Here is a 20,149-nt window from a genome sequence, read left to right on the forward strand (position 1 = left end):
CCGCAAGATGTTCCTAACATTTTACATACCCCTCCTTTCTCAGCCGTTAACATGTCCAAATACCAATCTATTCTGTATAACAGCATCTCTGATTTTTCATTTAATTGTTAACAAAGCATTTTCAGTACTGTTTGCTATTGCTAACACAGTCCATCCTAAACCATTGATCTTATTAAATGCTACAGTAGTTCATCCCCCTAGAAAGATGGACCACCCCACATCTAACATGGGTTAGAAAGTATATGCCCGTTGTGGCCAATTGGCATCGTTTCTGGCAAAAGGTTAATGTCTCTTTTCTGTCTCACTATCGGTGGACGTTCTTCTGGCAAATACACTGATGTACCCACATTCATCAAAGCTGGATGGCAACAGCCTGACCATCTCTTTGGTAGTACTTAAGCCCTGTCTCAACATACCCTGACTGCTGCTGATGAAGTGTCACTTGGTCCCTCGAAAGGGCACATAAGTCATGGTGTGGCTACTGTTGGTCGTAACTGAACAGTTCATTTTATCATTCTCCATATCAATTCTGATTCTACATTCAGACCATCCTACCCTCAACTCCCCTCGTTTGGGCGTTACCTGCAGTGGTTTGTTCATTAACACTGGTTTGTTTACATGCATACACATTGTTTTAGTTGCTGTTGGTGTCTTCCCGTTTTCTAATTCAGCTGCTGCTTTCAGCATCTTAGTCATTTGACACGGTATCAGACTCTGTTTCATTCACAGTTTCAACAGTCAATGGTATTGCCTTCCAGGCATGTGACATTTGCAAACAGAGCCAGCAGCTTATTTATTTTCAAAGTACATGCATAGCATCTCTTACCGCTGGATTAATCTAATTTTTCTCAACTTTCACGTCCTCCATCCATGTTGGTCTTTTTCCCACTGGCTTGTCATCTGGTTCGATCAGGGGTGCAACCGCGCTTGGAGCTTTCCTTCCCACTTCCAGCTTGACCTGTTGATACCAGTCAGTTCCTGTCCAGTCTACTCCACAGTAGCACAGTCCACTATCTGATGCTCTGCCTCCCCCAACCAGCACATGATTGTTTTTTTACAATCCACACACACATGCCTCATACAACACCTCTTTTGTTCACTCCCCTCTTCTACCGACTCTTGCACCGCGGTCAGCTTAGTGACACTTAAAGTTTCTCCATCAGGGAAATCATGGTATTTTATTAATTCTTTAATACCCTTCCAAAAAAAAAAAAAAAAAAATTCCCATATGTTTTTTTTCATCAGACCAAACACTGGTTTATCGTATTGACCTTTTTTGCGCGTTTTACTCTGAGATTTCCCCATGATGCTCACTCTTTTCTGTGGTTTTACCTTGGTGCCCCAATATAACGCGACGTCTCTTGAGAGATACATTTTCCCCTCAATTGAAAAAGGTGAGCACTCACAGCTTCCTCACAAATTTGATCATCTAGACCAGGGATGCCCAACCCTGCTCCTGCCGATCAACTGTCCTGCACAGTTCATATCCAACCCTAATCAAACACACCTGCCTTTAATTTTCAAGTGATCCTGAAGACCTTAATTGGTTGCTTCAGGTGTGTTTGATTAGGGTTGGAGATGAACTGTGCAGGACAGTCGATTGGCAGGAGCAGGGTTGGGCACCCCTGATCTAGACCCTCGGGGTTTCCCCCACTACAATACCGTGGATTATCTGAACCCACCAGACTAGTAATCTGTACTAATCTGGACTAGTAATCTGTGCTAGTCACCACAGTGTTCCTTTGACCATCATGAGTAAATCCCCGTCAGATACCTTTAACAATTGAGACTTTGTCTCTTACCTGTCTCAGTTTACGCCACTTCAGTTCTTTTGATGATTCCAGTGGTGTCCCTCCTGGGCCCTTGGGGTCGACCCCTCTCTCAAATTTACGAGGTAGGGCTGGAACTGCAGTCCAGGATGATCAGTCACTGTCCGCTCTCGGGTCCAAGAGGCACATCCAAGGAATCCTGCCGACAACGCCAAATTGTGGTGGCAAACAATTTTCTATTACTGAATAAGAGACAAACATGTAACAATTGTCTTTAAAGGTTATTTATTCCCTTGCAAGGAAAGGTCAGCAATCATACAGTCATAAAGAGTGCCTGCAGAGTGTGACCAAGAGAGGGGGCATCCTTCCTTTTTTATAGTTGTTTCTCCCCCAAGGTTGTTTCTCGGGGCTAAATGAAGATATGTCTCAGCCACAACTAACACATTGTTTAGATTTGTCTATCATAGTATACCCTTGAATGGAGACCCTCTGTCTCGGTCATACACTTAGTCACAGATTTACTTTTGTCAGGTCATACAAAAGGTCATACACATACATACATATTGACAAATGCACTCAAGGGTTAAAAACAGTTCTTTGTTCTATCAATGTGGCAGAGAATCATGGGACTTCACATGCAATCAATCCTCTTGTCATTTTACTACATTTAATTGTCATATTTCTAAGAATCTTAAATGCAAACATATAGAAAATATAAAATTTCTTCCACACCACTTTTCAACATTCTCTTCTTTCTCTCCAGGTGATATGGTGGTAAAGGCCTTATGCAAGTTGCAGGATATGAATAAGTCCTTAACTGTGTTTGAAAAGTATCAAGGAACATATCTGCTTCTTGTTCATCCCAATGACCAGGTAATTCAGTCAAAAAGCCATGGAGGAGAATAGACTAGTCCTTTTATAGCCTACTTTTTACATATTTTTGGTAGTTCTTGGCATTGCTCAGTTTATTTTCTTTGTTCTTACATTCCAGGTGCGGCGTTGGGCAATCGATGCTGCAAAGACCATGAAGAGTGTGGACAGGGACGCCTACTATGACCTTCAAGAGATATTCTTTTGCATGTTTTATGTCATTGAGCTTGGAATATCTTTGGATGTTCCAGACTTGGATCCTGGGTCTTACGCAGGGGGCACTGTAACAATGCTGCCGTCTCACCTCTATGATTCGCAAAATAAGAAGAATTACTGGCTTGGTCTGTTTGAGTTTTCTACAAATCCTCTTTTCTTACTGGTCTTTCCTTCCTTATTTCTGTTATTAAACCTGTTAAATTTGAGACATTTTGGTTTGTTCCTCTCTAGCTACAAGTTTCTGTTCCTCTGCTCTTAACATATTTCACCATTCTGCAGTTAGTATAGAAACTGGATCTATAGAATAAAAGGGTAGGGATAAAAGAAATATTGTCTCTGGTGTCTACTGTCTACCTACAGTAAAATAAGTGTGGCACTGTGTCCTAACCAGATGCATGTTCATGTGTTGTACATGTGGTGTTGCACATGTCTGGTGAGTGTAATATCACCTTTTTGAAGCATTTCTATTTTGTGCCCTATAGGCATCTGTATGTTGCTAACGCAGCTTAGCGCTGAGGCAATGGATTCTTTGTTCATGGGACAGTTTAACATCCCGCTTTGCATACTCAACACCATGGATAGGTTGAAAAATGGTATGTCATGAATTTTTTTTTTTTTTTTTTTTTTTATGTGATGGGATACATTAGATGCGGCTGGTTATAAAATTGATCCACTTAAGTTTTTTTGTTTTTTCAGAGGATAACCCAGCTTCCGACCCATTCTGGCCAGCCCTCCACTGTTTCATGGTAATTCTGGACCGACTTGGTTCTAAGATCTGGGGTCAGGTTGACCCTAGTATGGCTTTCCAGACCATCACTGGAGCAGCCAGCTATGATATGGAAATAAGAAGCATCCAGCAAAAAACCATGGGGTAAGAAAGTCTGGCATTTATTGAACTTGATTTATTCAATGCAATACACTCATTGCATTGCTTCTTATGGAGCCGCCATAATTGTGACTCAACAAAAGGCAATCGTTACTTATTTTCAAATGAGTGAGATACTACTTTGAAAACATTGTACAGTGATGAGCTTTTAAAGGATAAAATGCAGGATTTATATCAATGAAATTTACTATTACTATTTACTTATTAAAAAATGTATTTGCAACTTCTATTTACTTCTCTTCACCTGGCAAATTAAATATTATTTACATCATTGTCTATAACTTATTTTTGGAATGCGTCTTTAAAATCAAATTGTTTGCAACTCCCCGTTACTATTGGTTTTCACTCCTTTAAAAATTTTGTAACCCTAATTTGGGTCACGCCTCTGTGGTAGATTTTTCTTATTTCGCACCTGACTTAAGTCTACCTGGGTCTCGTCTACAATCGACGTCCCCGAACATCTACAGTCGATGTTAGTTTCATGGGTCTCCTCTACAATCGACATCCCCATTCAGTAATATTTATACTCTAGTGCGTCTCCTCATTGACGTTGGCCGAGTGCCCTAACCCTAACTTGCTGCGCAGCATTAACTAGACATTGCCTTCGAATATGCTTTAATCACGGCCGGATGATCTCAGACAAATTTCAGAGAGAATCTCACCTGCAAAAGGAATACAACAGTTTTTATAGAATAGGAGCATGGTGAAAATGACATGATACATTACATAATTTCCCTACAATTTGATTTGGTTCTTCATAGGCAAACCCTTTTGTTCCTAGGTAGAAGCAAACTGTCTTCTTGATTTACTTAATTGTTAATCACAAGTTTTCAAACCTAGACATCCATCTAGTTTCATTTCCCCTATTTGTTATTTATACACTCACACACTCTCAATGTCACAAATGTTTCCAAACAATTTGGTCAAACTCAAGATTCAAAAGCATATGAATGTTGTTCATGCAAGAAAAATAAATGTTAGTTATGATGAATAAAAAAATCCATCACACCTCCCAAATCCATTAAAGACAGACTAGAAATGTGATCCAAATTACAGCCTCATTTAATTTTCAATTTCAGTTGATATTCTTAATATGCAATTTGCCAGTTGCAGAGTATAACAAAAGACCACAAATTCTGTTTTATTCTTTAAATGAATTCCCTGTACATTTAGTTTTTTTTAATGGATAGTGATGCTGCATTTGAAAAATTACTATTCATTGTGGCACTATTCCCGCAGAGCCTTAAAGGGCACCTATTATGCAAAATTCACTTTTACATGGTGTTTGAACATAAATGTGTGTTGGCAGTGTGTGAGCAAAACCACCCTAGAATGATAAAAATCCACCCAGTGGTTTTTTTACAATCTCAATAAATCATAAGCACTGTCTCAGAATGAGCTGTTCTCAGATTCTATGCAATGTGACGTAGAATTGAGCAGGCCCCTCCCACGACTGTTGAGTGACACTTCAGTTTGAGCATAGACCCGCCCTGAGTTAGCTGGACACAGAGTCCGCCATTGCTCGACGCTTGAGCAGCTGTAGACAAGAATGTCTCCTAAGCGATTGAGGTGTGTTGTTGATGGATGTAAGAATGAACATAGCAGTCTTCATTTACTCCCGTTGTTACTCAAGGATGGATCTGTACTGTTTGTGATCAAGCTTACACTCTCCGGAGCAACAGGCCTAACGTGACTGGACACGGAAGAAATGAAAGTGCGAGCGTGCTCTTTATGACAGCTCTTCGAGTCATTTTACGGATATAAAGTTTACCAGTTTATTTAGCACCCACTGAAAAGGTGTGTATATTTGTTTACTGTTAGTTGTAACGAGTGTTTTGTATACTTCGCTGTGTATGTTGATAATGAAAGGGAGAGAGAGAGAGAGAGAGAGAGAGTTTATGGATAAGACATTAATGCTCACTTCTTATACTGTGTTTATTCAGATCTTACAGAGATTCTCTGGAGTAAAACTAACGCTCATCTTTTGTGTGATGTACAATAAACTTCACTGTACTCGTCAGTATATTTTGGTCATCATTCGGACGGGTTGCTACAGCAGGCTTGTATTAGTGGATAAAAGCAGATGCCAAATAAGTTATAACCATAATTAAACTAAACTATACCTGTTCTATGTCCATACAGCATATATTCTCTGGCTCTGTGGGCATTATTGTCCGACTCCGAGTCGAAATGAACACCGCAACTGAGAGTTTCTGTTCTGATATTATCAGATGAGATTGTCCTGACTGAAGCGCAAGCTCGTGAGGCTCCGCCCCCTGTGCCGTGCAGCAGCAGTTAATTTGCATTTAAAGGGATACACACTAAAACAGCGCGTTTTTCTGAGCCTCAAAAAATTACAATTTAAACATGCTGTAAAAAATGATCTGTTGGGTATTTTGAGCTAAAACTTAACATACATACCCTGGGGACATCAGAGACTTATTTTACATCTTGTGAAAAGAGTCATAATAGGTGCCCTTTAAATTCAAAATCTGCCAGTCAAAAACCTTAATTAAAATAAAAAGTGTAATGATTCCAATTCACTGTGGCATCAATTCTTTTCCATAATGCATTGCTTCAGGATTTCAAAATGAGATATTTAAGTGCTGCAAAATGTGATAAATTAACAGGGAACATCAATTGATACCATTAAAAACAGCACACCTTTAATTTATGCTTTAGTGAACCTGCCCAATTTGACAAAGCAAATGGTTCAAATAGTGCCTTTTGGACAGTAAATGGTTTGTTTTTGGAACACTACTTTGGAAGTAGTGTTGGCAGAAAGAGCTTATTAATGTGGGCTTATTTAATCATTTTTTAATTTTTATTAACAGGAGTATGGTTAAAGTAGAGCCTGAATATGATGACAATATGGTGACTTGCAGTCAGATGGTGTATGACTGTTATGCCTCAGAAAAACGAAACCAAGTAAGATTTCTCTTTTATTGCTCTACTGCACCACAGCACTTTTACTTTATGTAACAAATATTTACTGCACTCTTGGGATTATTTGCTTTTAATGTTTGTTAGGAAAAAGACATTTGTATACATTTATTTACTTTTCCTCCTGTTCATCATGTAGGCATCTGGTTCGTCATCCAACAGTGGTATTTGCAGCAACTATGTCATCTATGAGGATATGCAGTCCTTGGTCAAAGTGCTTGATTCTGAGATGGGCCAGAGCATGCGTGTATATGGAAGCACTTTTCTGTGGTTCATTCCATTTGTCCGTTCCATAATGGAACTTCCAGAGCTCAATGCCTCCTTTATTAGTGAAGTCATTCACTATCTTTGTGATAAGATTCTAGCTAATCGACATGTACTGACCGGACAGACAAGCATGTGCGATAAAGTTACAGAGTTCTTCACCCGTATCCTCATTCAAGTTGTTGAGCTACACTCTACAGAAGGACGAATGGGAATACTTTCTCGCTGTGCCCCAAAGTGGGTGGAAGTGATTGTCATGTGCATCGTCCTATCGGATGAACCACATGGACCACCAGACAAGATGGGTGGGATTCACAGCGTTAGTTCAACCTCGTACAATCTGGGGATAGTAGGAAGACTGCCTACGTCTGGAGGTGGCATTGGTGCCATAATTCTAGGCTGCATGACACTGATTCGACTGCTGCTGAAAGAAGGTATAAAGACGGGATCTGTTCCACGTGCAACCTATTTTTTGAATTTGCTTAACAAGCAGCTGCGTGGAGCTACAAACAAACGATGGAATCTAAAACATTCTGAATCTATAGAGCTTCAAAAGTGTTTAAAAACTGTTGTCCGGTCGATGCAAGAAAGAACTGCTTCTGCATCCTCTGTTCCATCACCTTCTACATCATCAGTAGAGGCAAGTACAAACACTGCTATTTCCAGAAAATCAATGCCAACACTGCAACAACAACATGAGGACCAGGAGGCGGGTCCAAGCAGAGCCTGTGGCTCCTCTTTTATTAAAGAGGAGCCACATTTGAATTCTGGCGATTGCTTCTTGGATGAGGATTTCTGCAGCGGTCTTGAGAACATCATAAAGGCTAAAAAGGAACCTCCTGTCCCCGTGTTAATTTCAGAGCTGAGACCTGCTGTTGAGTCGGAACATATTAAACTAGATCTGGATAAGCTGCAGGAAATTCGATCCAAATTAAGTAACCAGAATTTGTCAAAGATCGAAGCCATTACCAAAAGAAAGGCTGGTGAATCCTTAAAACCTGTACATTTGGCATCAGCTAAGGAGGAGCGCGGTTTTCGAGCTACTGAGGAGGATGATGAGGATGATGATGAACCCCTCAATGTTAGACTAGCCCAATTGATCAAATCTGCTCGCCACAAGCTTGAGTCTAGTGACTCTGAAGGTGACACTATGGATGTTGGAAAAACGCATACCATGTCCACTGGCAACTCAAAGGAAAACGTGGAGTCCAGTACCATTGTTATCTCTGATGATGAAGATTCTGATAATGATAATGATGAAAGGCTAAAAGACATCAGTTGGCCTGTTGAAAAGGAATGTGCCAAGAAAAATACATCCCCAGAACATCCTGATTTGCCTGAGAGTCCAGGGCGTGATTATGATGATCTCAGTGAATCACAAGTGTTTGAGTTTGAAACCCAGCAATATGTGGCATCTGCCTGGAATGATTCGGATGTTGATGCATCAGTCTTGACAAAGAAATCAGACCAAACACTCAAACCACAGGTGGAAGAAGCTCCTCATGAAGCATCTCCCTCATTGAGTTCAGAGAATGTAATGATTCCAGATGAGGCCTGTCAGCGAGCAGAAGATAAGATCAGACAACAGCAGCAGCCACAAGAGCCAGCGGATCCATGTGAATTGTCCAAAGCATCCAGTACTGCAGAAAGCTGGGATAAATTTGTCAAACCAAAACCTCTGCAGGTTAAAAGCACAAAAACCATTCCATCTGATAAGAGAGGCAAATCCCAGCCAAAAAAGCCATTGATAATTGATGCCATTGCTCAAAAAGTCAGACGCCACCACTTGAAACGCAGCTCCATATCTCATGACGTAGAAGAACCTTCCTCGTCAACTACTCCATCCTCATCTGGTATTCAATCTTCCTCTCCATCCTCCAGCTCAGTTTCCTCCCCTTATTTTTCTGCTTCCACCTCACGTGGCACCCCTGCCATTGTTCCTCCAAAGAAGGTGCGTAAAGCTGTTGAGCCAGAATCAACAGCGGAGCGTTTGGGATTAAAAAAGAAAGAAAGAAAAGCCTTTGATCTTTCTCAGCGTTCTCTAGATTGTGTGGCTAAACTGCGGTGCCATGGCCAGAAAGTGCAGGTAGAACCACAACAGAAGATAAGGCGAGTCTCTCGACCCATTAAGACCTCTCCGCAGAAACGTATGGTAAAAGGCAACAAGAAACTTATGGGATCTCAAGATATTCAGTTTTTCAAGCAGAGTCGTGAGAAGCATCAGAGGCCAGCAACGGGAGCTGTCACAACATTTGCTCAAAAACCAGAAAAGACAAATCAGCCAGGTGAGGTACCGTTATCAAAACCTACAGTTGCAAGTAATGGGAATGGTGCTTTCTTTCCCTGCTTTCAACCAGATCCTGATCAGCAGCAGGATAATGAAAAGGCTACATCAGAATCCAGTGATTGTAGAGCTGATGGGGTTGGAAGTAATAGGACAATAATTGAGTCCAAGTACATTCAAGCCAGTGAGCCTGCTAATGTCAACAGGGAAGAAGAAAAAGCCACCCAGGCATCCAAAGAGGACTTTGATGAAGAATGGATGATGCTCACTCAGATGGAACCCACTGACATGGAACTGTCCTCTCAAATGGAGGAGCCTGAGGATGAAAATGAAGAACTCTTTCTTACCCAGAGAGATCCTGTTGACATGGACCTTGATTCAGATAGTGAGCCAGATTTTCCAGGGCAACCAGTGTCGACGCATATACCTTTTCAGACTCCTCCTGCCCCTCTTCCGAGTACCATGTGCAATGATGAAAAAGTAGCTGATCATTTGTTCTTGAAGCCTGGCCTGCCACCAATGAAAAAGGCCAAACCTTCTACCACAAAAATATACAACCCCAGCTCCCGCAGTGCCTCACTAGTCCTTGAAATGGAAAAAGGAGCTAAGCCTCCTCCTGCTGCTAATGTTGCTAAAGCGAAGATTCCCCGACTGCCCCCAGTTATGCCACCCCCCAAAACAATACAGCCTGTGGCGCCTCCACAATTCACAAAGCCATTTCATTCACAACAAACTCCTCTGCCTCCGAGCCATGCTCCCAGGTTGGTCACTAGTACAAGAATAAGCTCTACTTCAGAGCCACCATCTTACAAGGTATACCAAAGGCCTGAGACTCCAGTTAACAAACCAGCACCCATGATGGATCAAAGCCCAAAGTTTGACCTTTCAATCTTGATCCAAGCAATTCTTAAATGGGAATATAGAATGCTTGAAAATTACAAAACATTTGGGAGTCCAAATGATCTATGCCAACTGCCGCTGAAGGAGGTGCCCGTTAATTTCCCTAGCTACCTGGAGTACTTCAACAGCTTGTACCCCCTGCTGCTAATTAATGCATTTGAAGAGGTGGGACTACATCTTATTTTTGTAATGCCTAAATATTTAAATGTAATAGAGACAGCATTTTAAATAGCTAATTTGTTCTTGTTGTGCTATATAGTCCAAATCTTATGCTTGGAATAGAATGCTATGTATCAGTGTTAATGATGTTAATCCATTCCCTTTTCAATAGATGGCTAGTGAATGGCTCAAAGAGGGCAGGGTCAAGCTTAACCTAAGGGTCAGGGGTATAGAATACAGTAATCGCACGGCTAGTGCCAGTTTCACAGGTACGTCCAGCTATGTTGCGCAGATCTTCTTCTGATGTTCAGTTAAAGTGTATTCTAATACAAGTACAATTCATTATTAGTTAGCAAAGAGTATACTTTCGAGTATCAAGCTTTTCATAAAGTTGTACATATGTTTGTAGTGAGCATTTCTCAGGAAAGTGACATGAAGCAACTGTACCCAAAAGAAGATGACCTTGTACTGCTTTGGCTGCCGGACAACACTGGGGCGTATGCTCACGATGAACCAAATTTCCATGAACCACATCCTCATTTCGGTTGTGTGTCCCGGTCCAATGTTTCCAGAGGTTCAGGTGTGGGACTTTTACACAATCCTTAATGATATAGTACATTTATGTGCACTGTCTCATTACTCTGTCTTTCCTCAGGTTCCATGTCAATCCTAAACCTGACTATTCAGACCCTTGGTAATGTGTCTTCGGTGAATGCCCAACCTGTGCGCTGTGAAGTTATTGGATCTTTGATCAGCATATTCCGGGAGTTTCGTGCTCTATGTTTGCTGCGAAATGGACCAATGTTGCGTCCTGTTCTTGCTCCACATGCGTCTTATTTCACACACACTCTGCATAGCCCATCGGACCTGGACGCATCAGTGAGTTTGGGTTTATCTGAAGCAGTGGTGGTTCCTAATCTTGATCCCAGGACTTGCAGCATTGCACATTTTGTATGTCTCCTTTATTTAATACACCTGATTCAAATCATCACTTCTTTAATATAGATCTCCATGTACTGAACTGGGTGTGTCAGATAAAGGGGGCAAATAGTTGTATGCATTTTCTTCCAAATTTTCATACTACTTTTCTATGTATTGGGCCAAAATGCAACCGTAGACAACTATTAAGTACCTTAGAGTGATCCTTGTGCAAGTCCAATAGGTGAAATCTAATAGGTTGATTATATTCTATCTAACATTCCTTTTATAATGTGCTCTGTCTTTCCTCTATCTTTCTCTTTGTATTCCAGGAGTACAACAGGGACCAGGCAAGAGCAATATCCTGTGGTCTTGCCATGATAAATAGACCGCAGAAGACCCCAAAATTTCTACTTATTCATGGTCCTCCAGGAACTGGAAAGAGTAAAACCATTGGTGGCTTGTTGTACAAACTACTGTCTTCGGTATTTATCTTTTATCCCTGTGCATGCTCACAAGGACACCTTAATCATACTGCAACTTTCAAGGTTCATATTTACTGAGTGTGTTTTGTGTGTGTGTGGTTATCTGGTTAGGGTAATAACAGTGCTGCTTCTGTGGGGAACCTTCACTCCAAGACTCGACGGACACGTGTTCTTCTCTGTGCACCCTCTAACGCTGCCATCGATAGTCTGATGAAGAAAGTCATTGTGATCTTTAAAGAAAAATGCAGAAACATCAACGCTCCTCAAGGTTTCCAAGCTTGCACATCCATTGACAGCTGAAAAAACCATGCATGCCATATACTGTCACATTAAAGCATATGACACAACACTTTTGTGTACAGGTAACTGTGGTGACATAAACCTGGTAAGATTGGGAAATGAAAGAACCATCTCGAAATCACTAAAACTTTTCAGCCTCGACCACCAGACTAAAGCTAGAGCACGTGAGACATATTTATGCATTAACACCTGCATATGCATAAACTCTTGAATTATAATTTTATAAGCTGTGTGTCTGTGTGTAGAGCGAGCCCTGCAAACTGCAGAAGCTGACGTACAAAGGCAGAAGGAGCAACTGGACCAGACTATTGACAATCTCTCCCAGCGATGTGCAAAGACACCAAAGGATTCTGCTGATGTAATGCATCCTCCACGGAATTATTATTTTGCAAATTTCTAAAAGACAAAGAATATAGACTACGTTCTGAATGAAATGATAGCATATTGATTCATGCACTTTTATTTTAATGCTGTCTTAAATTTCTGTAACCTCATGGGTTGGATGAAAGTTCAAGACGTTGATGGAGAAGAAGAGGCAATTTCTGAAAGAGAGAGAAGGACTGAGTTGGCAGATGAAAGAGGTAAATGATCACGCTATTTAACATTCATGTTTCATAATACTTATTCTCAATACTGCTACAAGCAAACATATCTCTTGTATTTTTCTTAGAGTCGCAGTAGGAGACAAGAGAGTCAAGCATTTGTGCTGCAGAATGCTCATGTGATCTGCTGCACGCTCAGCACCAGTGGAAGTATAGTCCTCGAGAATGCATTCCGTCGACTGGGACATGAACCATTTAACTGTGTTATCATCGATGAGGTGCTAAAATCTCTTATAGTTTGTGGTTCCATTAATGTTTTTTTTCTGTTGTTCGGTTTCATTTGGTTCACATGGAAGCTTGTTTCCGCCACTGAATAATAAATAAATAATAATAATTGCGACTTTTTATCTCACAATTGCGAGTTTACATCTCGCAATTCTGACTTTATTTCTCAGGATTGCAAGATATAAAGTCAGAATTGCGTGAAATAAAGTTGCAATTGCGTGTTATAAAGTCAGAATTCTGACTTTTTCTCGCAATTGCGACTTTATATCACGCAATTCTGACTTTATAACACATAATTGCGAGTTTATATCTTGCAATTCTGACATCTTTTCTCAGAATTGTGAGATATAAACTCACAATTGTGAGATATAAAGTCAAATTCTAAGGGAAAAAAATACTTTTTTTACCTCAGAATACTTTTTTTTACCTCAGAATAGTTTATATCTCACAATTCTGACTTGATATATCCAATTGTGAGAAAAAAAGTCAGAATTGTGAGATAAAAAGTCGCTATTATTATTTATTTATTATTCAGTGGCAGAAACAAGCTTCCATAGGTTCAAATACTAAAGTAATAAGATTCTAAATACTGACAAATTATATTGACATCTCCACTTTGTTTGTCTTTGCACATTTGTAGGCTAGTCAGGCTAAAGAAACTGAGACGCTGATTCCCATGCTTTACCGAAGTCCTGCCATAATCCTCGTTGGTGATCCCAACCAGCTTCCGCCAACCGTCGTCTCCCTGGTAACCCACCATATTAGCTGCATAGCATTTGTATAACCAGCATACAAATTACTTTTTATTTATTTTTGCTTTGCTTTGTTCTAAATTATGGCATTTTATATAAATGGCAGTAAATAAATCTGCAGAAAAACTTTATTATTTTGGTCTTTGCATTTTGTGCAAGATATGAAAATGTGTGTGTGTATGTGTGTTTGAACAGAAAGCAAAGGAGTTTGGCTATGATCAGTCTCTTATGGCAAGGTTATGCAAAAATCTCCATCCATCAAACCCACAACTCTCTCCCATCGTCCTCCTCAGCGTGCAGTACCGCATGCACCCAGACATCTGTGAATTCCCCTCCAAGTACATCTACAACAGTGCTCTTATAAATGACTGGTATGCACACATGACACTTTCTTTTTTTTGGGGGGGGGGGGGATTTACACTCGAGGCATTTGTAGTGAGGGAGAGAGATAAGAATGCTCTTGAAATCAGACTCCTCACCATGTTTATGATGTGTAGGAAGGGGCAGTGCAGGCAGCATTATGAGGAGCAGTGGATTATGACCGAGTCTGAGTTTAAACTCCTAAGGTCATTGAGAGGACTGTGCTCGTGGTGAGTGCTCAACACAATGAGCTGCAAACTGCAAACTAAACCGGGACCCTGCATACCTCAAACGTGATCCAGCGACATGGATGTTGCCATCCTATTTGCGTGTGACTCCCACTTTGCTATGAGGGCCTATTTATACTGAGAATACAATGAAGAGAGCAACATTAGTCACAGATAAAAGGTGCATTCACCAAGAGCGACGTGAAAAGGCACTCCAGTTATTCTCATGCTTTATCAAAGGTGAAGTGTGCTGCGCAAAATGTAGAAACCAATCCTGTCGACTTGCTCTCTTTTGTGGACTTTGTGGTCTCTCACTTATTTGCCACAGATTCAATTTCAATTGAGCTGTGATATTGTGACGCATCCAATATTGCGAAGTTGTTGGCATAGGATTGTTCAGTATAACTATGTCAATAATAGTTTTTAATTTTTGAAACATTTCATTTTTTTGCATTTTTAAAATCTTGTTTGTAAATGAAAAATATAAACTATTTTTGCTAACAATAGTAATTAATCACAAAGAGTAAATAATTAGTTGTGCCAAAAACCTCTTAATTCCATTACTATTTACATAAAGCCCAAGCTGCAATTTAATAAAATCAAAAAAATTCCCAGTTCATCTGCATTGCGAGATGTGGCAAAAAGTAGCATTTGCACAAGTAAAAGGTCAAGTAGAAATTTGGGCTTCTGATTTATGTACTTTTGTCCCACAGCGAGACCGTCCAGAAACGCTGTTCCTTCAGCTGGCCCTTCAAGCCCTACAAAGTGTTCGACGTGACGGATGGGAGAGAGAGGAAGGAGAGAGAGTAAGAAATAGAGGATTGTGGGTGGGACTTTACTGCCTCTTGTGTCTCTGTCTGAACACTTAACTTACTGTGTTTCTCCATTGGTCAGTTCATTTATCAACCCCAAAGAGGTCAGTTTGGTCTTGCTGCTGTTGAAGCTGCTGGGCGAGAAGCAGTCAGTGCGAGTGGGTGTCATAACGCCCTACAGCGCCCAGAAACAACGGATACTGGACGCCGTTAGGAGTTCAGGCATCAACAAGCAACTTCAGTGAGTGCAAATTTTCTTAAGAAAAAAAGTTGGTTTTCATAGTCTTTCATCAAAGTGTAATAACTTTTTTTTTTATTATTATTATTTGTGGCACGCTGTAGTAAAATGAGTCTTTAATTTTTGTACAATGCAATGTTTAAAACTAGAACTACCAAGGCAGTCATTTTGACTGTTTTAAAATTTTGTAATGTAATAACTTTGTTGAAATAAAACCCATGTAACTAATAGGACCCTGACTTTTCCTAAATGGGTCTATATTTTATTCTATCATTGTTATTTTATTAAAATTACAAGACACAAAGTTTTGAGTACTTCTACCTTTAATGGCCATAACAGTCATACAATTGCATACAATTACGTATTCATACAAGTTTCATTGTAATTTTACAGCATGATATTTTTGCTCACTAAAACAAATATTGGTTACTAAATCAGTTCGTTTTCTCAGTTTATTATATTTTCATATTCTTTTCTCGTGACCGCCGGTTTGGGGCATATGCGTTTCATATGTGCCCATAAAGGTTTTACCTATGCATTGAAATGCATATTGGCGATGTTTTTATAAGTTATTGTATTCTAATATCTAAGAATGAATACATTTGTTTTCATTTTACAAAGAAAATAATAGAATCACTTTCAACTTTGTATCTGTAATTACAATAGCTGTTCTGTGGTTGTTGATTAACTAGCCTAATACATTTTCACATACATTAGAATTAAAATGTAGTGTTCTGATGTTTATTATTACCTATCCTAACATTACAGATCCATTTATTCTTAGATTTGATATAGCTTATTGAAATTATATGCAAATAATGTACGAGCGTTCAGAATGACTGCTATGGCCATTATAGTAGTTATAGAATTACTGTTAAATATACTCTTGAAAATATATACTTCAATTTTAATTTAGTTGTATTATAACATGCGTAACTGTCTTTTAGGGTGGAAGTAGATACTGTCGATGGCTTTCAGGGCAGAGAAATGGACTGCGTCATTGTGTCTTGTGTGAGAGCCAGCAGTGAAATGGGTTCCATCGGGTAAGTGTGTGTAATATCATTGTGACCTACAGAAATATTCATGTTGCAATGTTTGAACCAGAAACATTTCTTTCTTAAGGTTTGTTGGAAATCGGCAGAGGATGAACGTAACCATTACCAGAGCCAGATTTAGTCTCTTCATACTGGGACATCTACGCACACTCAGGGTAACATACAGATTTATACACTGGCTTGTCTTGACCCACCCGAAGAGGTGCTGTTGTGTGCTTTTTAATGATGTTTTAATGAAATCAATGCCTTTCTGCAGGAACAAAGGGATTGGGGAGAGTTGATTGAGGACGCTGGGAGACGGGAAACTATAATCAAAACCATGCAAAGAGATTTTGAAAGTGATGTCAAGAAGATTCTTAAACGGGATCCGCCGACTCGCAGTCTCTCTCATCCCCCTGTTGGGCGATCAAGCACTGTGACCTCTACCGGTATGCGATCAAGCACTGTGACCTCACCTGTTTTGCAGTCTCCTATAGAAATGGACCCTGCGCCACCCTCCAGCCGTGACATGAGCAGCGTTCAGGCACAGAAGCCTATGCCACGTCTTATACCTTTGGAGTGCCCTAAAGACCCACGGGTAAATGACAGGCCCAAAGACCCACGGTTTCCAGAGCGGCAGCCAATCAGAGAACAGGGACAAAGCAGGCGGGGCTTACCAGCGCCACGCCTCCCAACGCACAGATCTAATTCATATGGCGCTGACTCTCAAAGTACTGGCCAATCTTCCAGACACTCTTCAAAACGCCGCGGTTCCCCACCGCCAAAACGACACAGGAGATAAATTCATTATCCCTGTTTTTATTTTTCATTAAAGCTTAACCGCAATCCATTGAGAGAGATGTTTTTCCTCATGTCCTCTTCTCCATGTTTTGAAAGCTCACAAAGGGTCTGTGTTAACTCTTTCTCAGGCATAGGCAATTAGCTTGATGAATTAGTTTGATGGCAGTGCTTGCCTAATCTTGGACTCTTCCAAATCATCCTTTGCTGCTAAACACACATTGAAAATGGCTATTTTATTCATGAAAAGGGATGTTTTGTTCCCTAAAACAGATTTTGTTTTTTGGGGCTTTGTGCTTGTCTTCCAAAAAAAAAAAAAAAATAAAATTATGCAATAATTGCACTTTCTTAAGATGTTGGACTTGCTCAAAAATAACCAGTTTTGGTGAATCATTCTGTATAGTTTGTCACTTATTTGAATGTAGCTTTGATTTAAGGTTTGTTGCAGGGATGCAAGTGTGTTGTGCATGAATGCAGTGTCCTTTGTGTTTCACTGGTTGTTTTATACTGACTTTTAACAAACTGCATGTGGTGAGTAGGTCTTTTCAGTTAAACCTGGATTATATTTGATTGAGCCAACTCTTAGAATATATTGTACAGGTAATTTTGATAACCGTAATTATTTAGGAGGAGTTAAAGGCCAAGAACAGAACCAGGGGAAGTCTTCCTTTACATTTTAATTTCAAGTGTAAAATGTAAATTGTTTAAGTTGTAAATTAGTTAAGTTTGAAATTGTACACTTGAAGTATGATAGCCATATACCTGGAGACTGAGAGATCGACCCACTACTGTGGTGTTTTTCTTGAGTTTTATCTTTTGTGTGACCAGTTTTACAAAAGTGTACGAAGAGGTCTTTGTTTTGTACGAATGCACTTTTTGTAGACAGGAAATTAAAAAGTTCCTTTTTTTGTATTTACTTTTGGATATTTTTATTTTATTATTACTTGGTATAAATGACAATCACTGCGCCAATTGATTTCTGAAGCACTGCAACTATTCTTGATAAACTGCTTGTTAGTGATGTGAGTGATCCACTAAATCATATCATTGTAGGCTAGTCTATTTTTTTTCCCCCATTGGGAATCCATATTCTTTAAACATTTTGAAATGGATGAATAGAATACTATGGTAAATGAAAAGAATGTTGATCAATCATGAATGTATCGATCCCACTCTCCCTCCCCTCAGGTCTTTTTAATATTTATCTTGTCTGTGTGTGCTTTATTGAAATAATAAGCCACTCGTGGCTGTGGTTTTATTTTACATTGGTTAAATGATTATGTATGTTTCCAGTGACTTATTCCATATGACAACATGGTAATGATAACATACACAGATTCTACATGCATTAGTATTATTACTAATATCAAACGACAGTAAGTCTGCCACATAATATAGACGTGATATAGTAAAACTAGTGAAAAATCATTGTACAGATACTCACCGTTTGGCGAAATCATGGGCGTAGGTTTAGGGGGGGACGCTAGGTACTAGTCCCAATCAATATTTTGAGATGACAAATTTGTCCCCACCAATATTTAGCAAGCTCCTTTGAACTGTTATTTGGATCTTTGCGCTGCTATTTGGATCGATTCCAACGGCCAAAACAACGACAGTTCAAGAAACGCCGTAATTTGATTGGCGGCAGTGTATCTGACAGGCTACACGCGCGGGCCGGGACTACTTTTGTGCTTGCACTGGCTGCCGGCAGCGAGCGGGTGGTGTGTGTGTGTGTGTGTGTGTGTGTGTGTGTGTGTGTGTGTGTGTGTGTGTGTGTGTGTGCGCGCGTCGACGACGACGACGGTAAGTTACCAGGGCTGTCTCTCTGCCACATACAAAGGCCAGAGTAAAACATTTTAATATTCCGTTTTTTGCCACTTTTTGTACTTTGTAGATAGATCAGCTATGCCACCCAAGAAGAAGAAAGGGGACATACGAAGCTCTTTCATAAAGCAGAGTGTATGAAATAAGTGCAGAGTGTGCAAAATAAATAGCCACACAAATAAACAATAAACTAGCAGTAGTAGTGACTGACCAGGCTTTCAAATGCAGATTCTACTGTGGAAAATAGTATTGGTGATAGTATGTGTTACCCAGGATGTTGTTACAGTTAAACCTAGCAGCAGCAATCTTTCAACTAAGGTTAAGAGTATTGATTAGACTGTGCAGCACAGCACTGATAGACTCATAGAAGTCGCGCTATCATGATAGAATGCTACGTTAGCAAGTCACTGAATGTTAATTAGCTGACCTTAACTTAGAATCTTGCAGTCAACATAAACAGTGGATCTGAGACATTTTTCGTTTCTACATTCTACATTCTATTTATGTAATGTATGTAATGTATTTGTCCCCACCAAAGCTGAGGCCAAACCTACGCCCTTGGGCGAAATCCAAAACTTTTCACTTGCGATTCGTCTAAATCGAGTCTGGGTATCGATTTACATGGTTAAATTGTCACACAAGACACCCAAATAAGCTTTATTTACTTAAATGTAATTTGGAGCAATTCTTTGTACTATTAACTTTCCCGCCATCGAGAGCTATGGTTTAGAACAGCCAAGCGCGCGCTACACGAAGACTGACAGGATTTGGCGCGAGTTTCTGAGGTGAGGCACTTGTACTTCACTACAAATTAAATTACTTCTGTTACTATAACGTTAAGACTAATTAGTTTGTGAAAAATTACGTTTGTTATCGAGTCTGACATCCCAAGTCTCCCGGAAGTTCCGGGAGTCTCCCACATATTGATACTCCTTAACCAAGATGTCGTTTGTTTTTGCAGACAGCTTATATTTTACATATTCACAATTAATATTTCTCACCTGCGTAGTTTTGAACCCTGTGGAACAACAAAGGCAACCTCAGGAGAGAATCCCTTTTTAAATTGAAGGTAACACCGCGGTAAAACGTGCAGTGTCTCTTTCACCACTAGGGGGCGTAACGCTTCTAGGTTTACACCGGTTTGTCATGCCCCAGTTTTAAGCCCAAACAACTCTATATTACACTTTTTAAAGGTCTGTGTAGGCCCACATAATCTGTGCTCACAAACCTCATGTAGAAAGCTTTACAGATTTCTGCAGCACAGATTACATCCCAAATGTCAA

General features: G+C 40.0%; 1 protein-coding gene across 1 annotated transcript in view; it reads left to right on the plus strand.

Annotated features, from left to right (window-relative positions):
• The window catches only part of setx (senataxin), a 37,019-nt gene extending 18,800 nt beyond the window's left edge, over positions 1-18,219 (plus strand). The window contains exons 4-25 of the mRNA XM_081390128.1: positions 2,533-2,642; positions 2,761-2,980; positions 3,338-3,448; positions 3,552-3,726; positions 6,576-6,669; positions 6,824-10,297; positions 10,464-10,560; positions 10,701-10,871; positions 10,947-11,170; positions 11,542-11,694; positions 11,806-11,962; positions 12,057-12,158; positions 12,240-12,352; positions 12,504-12,575; positions 12,665-12,814; positions 13,462-13,569; positions 13,769-13,944; positions 14,874-14,966; positions 15,055-15,213; positions 16,158-16,253; positions 16,333-16,420; positions 16,522-18,219. Coding sequence (XP_081246254.1) covers positions 2,533-2,642; positions 2,761-2,980; positions 3,338-3,448; positions 3,552-3,726; positions 6,576-6,669; positions 6,824-10,297; positions 10,464-10,560; positions 10,701-10,871; positions 10,947-11,170; positions 11,542-11,694; positions 11,806-11,962; positions 12,057-12,158; positions 12,240-12,352; positions 12,504-12,575; positions 12,665-12,814; positions 13,462-13,569; positions 13,769-13,944; positions 14,874-14,966; positions 15,055-15,213; positions 16,158-16,253; positions 16,333-16,420; positions 16,522-17,046 — 6,668 coding nt within the window. The 3' untranslated portion in view covers positions 17,047-18,219. The remainder of the gene's footprint in view (positions 1-2,532; positions 2,643-2,760; positions 2,981-3,337; positions 3,449-3,551; positions 3,727-6,575; positions 6,670-6,823; positions 10,298-10,463; positions 10,561-10,700; positions 10,872-10,946; positions 11,171-11,541; positions 11,695-11,805; positions 11,963-12,056; positions 12,159-12,239; positions 12,353-12,503; positions 12,576-12,664; positions 12,815-13,461; positions 13,570-13,768; positions 13,945-14,873; positions 14,967-15,054; positions 15,214-16,157; positions 16,254-16,332; positions 16,421-16,521) is intronic.
• The last annotated feature ends 1,930 nt before the right edge of the window (positions 18,220-20,149 follow it).

This window comes from Scardinius erythrophthalmus (assembly GCF_964197995.2).
Source record: "Scardinius erythrophthalmus genome assembly, chromosome: 17".
Taxonomy (NCBI): Eukaryota; Metazoa; Chordata; class Actinopteri; order Cypriniformes; family Leuciscidae; genus Scardinius; species Scardinius erythrophthalmus.